Below are 1,501 nucleotides of genomic sequence, written 5' to 3' on the forward strand. Positions count from 1 at the left end.
TAACTTCGTGCAGCGACGCAAATCCTGGCCCGCATTTGCTCGAACATGTGCCACATAATCGGCGACCAAATCTGTTTTTGCGGCTCGGTGACCACCAATTCAATGTTCACTGACGGCGGCCAGGCCCTACTCAGCGACTGGTAATCAATTTCGTGGGAGCTGGTGCTTGGGGGCATGTTCCCGATCCTTGACGTATTTATATGTAGCAGTCGTGCAACTGTGTCTTACTCCTGTAATATGTACATGTAAAAAGAATACGCTACAGCACAGCGGATGAAAAAAAAAACGATAATGATCATGGTTGCTGTTAGTATTGTGCCGCCGCGCAGGTATAGTGCAACCTGGTAGCAATTAGTAGTAGAGCTGCACATGCCAAGTAACTCCACGACATCCGACACCCGACACCTTGCTAACAAGGGCAGCAAGCAGTGTACGTTTATTTCTCCGGGTTGCAGTCGCGTTTTTTCCCATTTGTCGCGAGCTGATACACAGTCACGCATTCGCAAACACGTACTTAAATAGACAGGATGTTGAAGCGCATTGCCACTGACCCGCCGCAGCTGTAGCTTTTAATGAAACTGACCGGAATCTTCGCGTCGATTGTGACACGCTGAAACACGTGCCTGCAAGTTGCAGGCTGTAACGTGAGTTCTATGAGTAGCCATTATGATCCATTCTGATCGCAGCGTTGGTAAACAATATCCATTTGCCTGATCTACCTTACAAATTGCAGGTCTAAAAATGATATTTATGAGTGATGGTCTTTGGATACTGCCCATCACCGAGATTAATTCGATAGGATATTAACCAATCCAGGTAGAGATTGAGCGTTAGCTAATCTGAGCACGACCATACGATGTGGCCCACAATCCGGTTGAACGTCGAAAAAACCGACAGCGCATTTACCTCAAGTAAACCTGTACTACTACTATTGTACTGTGTATTCTATACAGTATCATTTTTACGTTAGCATTATACTCGAAATATCGATGAGAGCTTTACCGTAATCCATATACTGATTAGGTCGCAGTGACAACATGCCCGGATTGTTCACGTGAATGTCTACCATAATCTACCTTTGCTGATGCTGTACAGTACCATGTACATGTACCACATGTCGCCAAATCTATGTTATTTAGCGACTGATAAATGTCGCTTTAAAGGGGGAATTATCATCTGAGTGGACATCCACTCAGACTTTCCGTTGAGGGTCTCCCTACGAAGTGTTCGTCGAACACACTCAGATTAGCGTTACGCACATTCGGCAATAGCGTTCAGCACGGTAGAGCTCTTTCTCATCGCCTTGATTGTTAAGTCGAACAGCAACTGCGCCTCTGACCCGAAGAGTAGGGCGTCCTCGAGCGAGAAGACCGGGACAAGATCCACCCGCACGTGTCCGCGCTGCCACGACAAGATGAAGATAGCCCAAGGCCTCACCAATTACCTGGTAAAGAAACTCAAGCGATCACGCTTCTGTCGCTGCCCCTAACACTGTGCAGCT

General features: G+C 47.0%; 1 protein-coding gene across 1 annotated transcript; it reads right to left on the reverse strand.

The window, feature by feature from the left end:
• Positions 1-1,251: 1,251 nt before the first annotated feature.
• Positions 1,252-1,401, reverse strand: PPTG_21729 (hypothetical protein; the record flags this gene model as incomplete). Its single annotated transcript, XM_008899913.1, has 1 exon — positions 1,252-1,401. A coding segment is annotated over one exon (150 nt), but the record flags the coding sequence as incomplete, so codon positions are not given.
• Between the last annotated feature and the right edge of the window lie 100 nt (positions 1,402-1,501).

The sequence above is a fragment of the Phytophthora parasitica genome (assembly GCF_000247585.1).
Source record: "Phytophthora parasitica INRA-310 unplaced genomic scaffold supercont2.8, whole genome shotgun sequence".
NCBI lineage: Eukaryota > Oomycota > Peronosporomycetes > Peronosporales > Peronosporaceae > Phytophthora > Phytophthora nicotianae.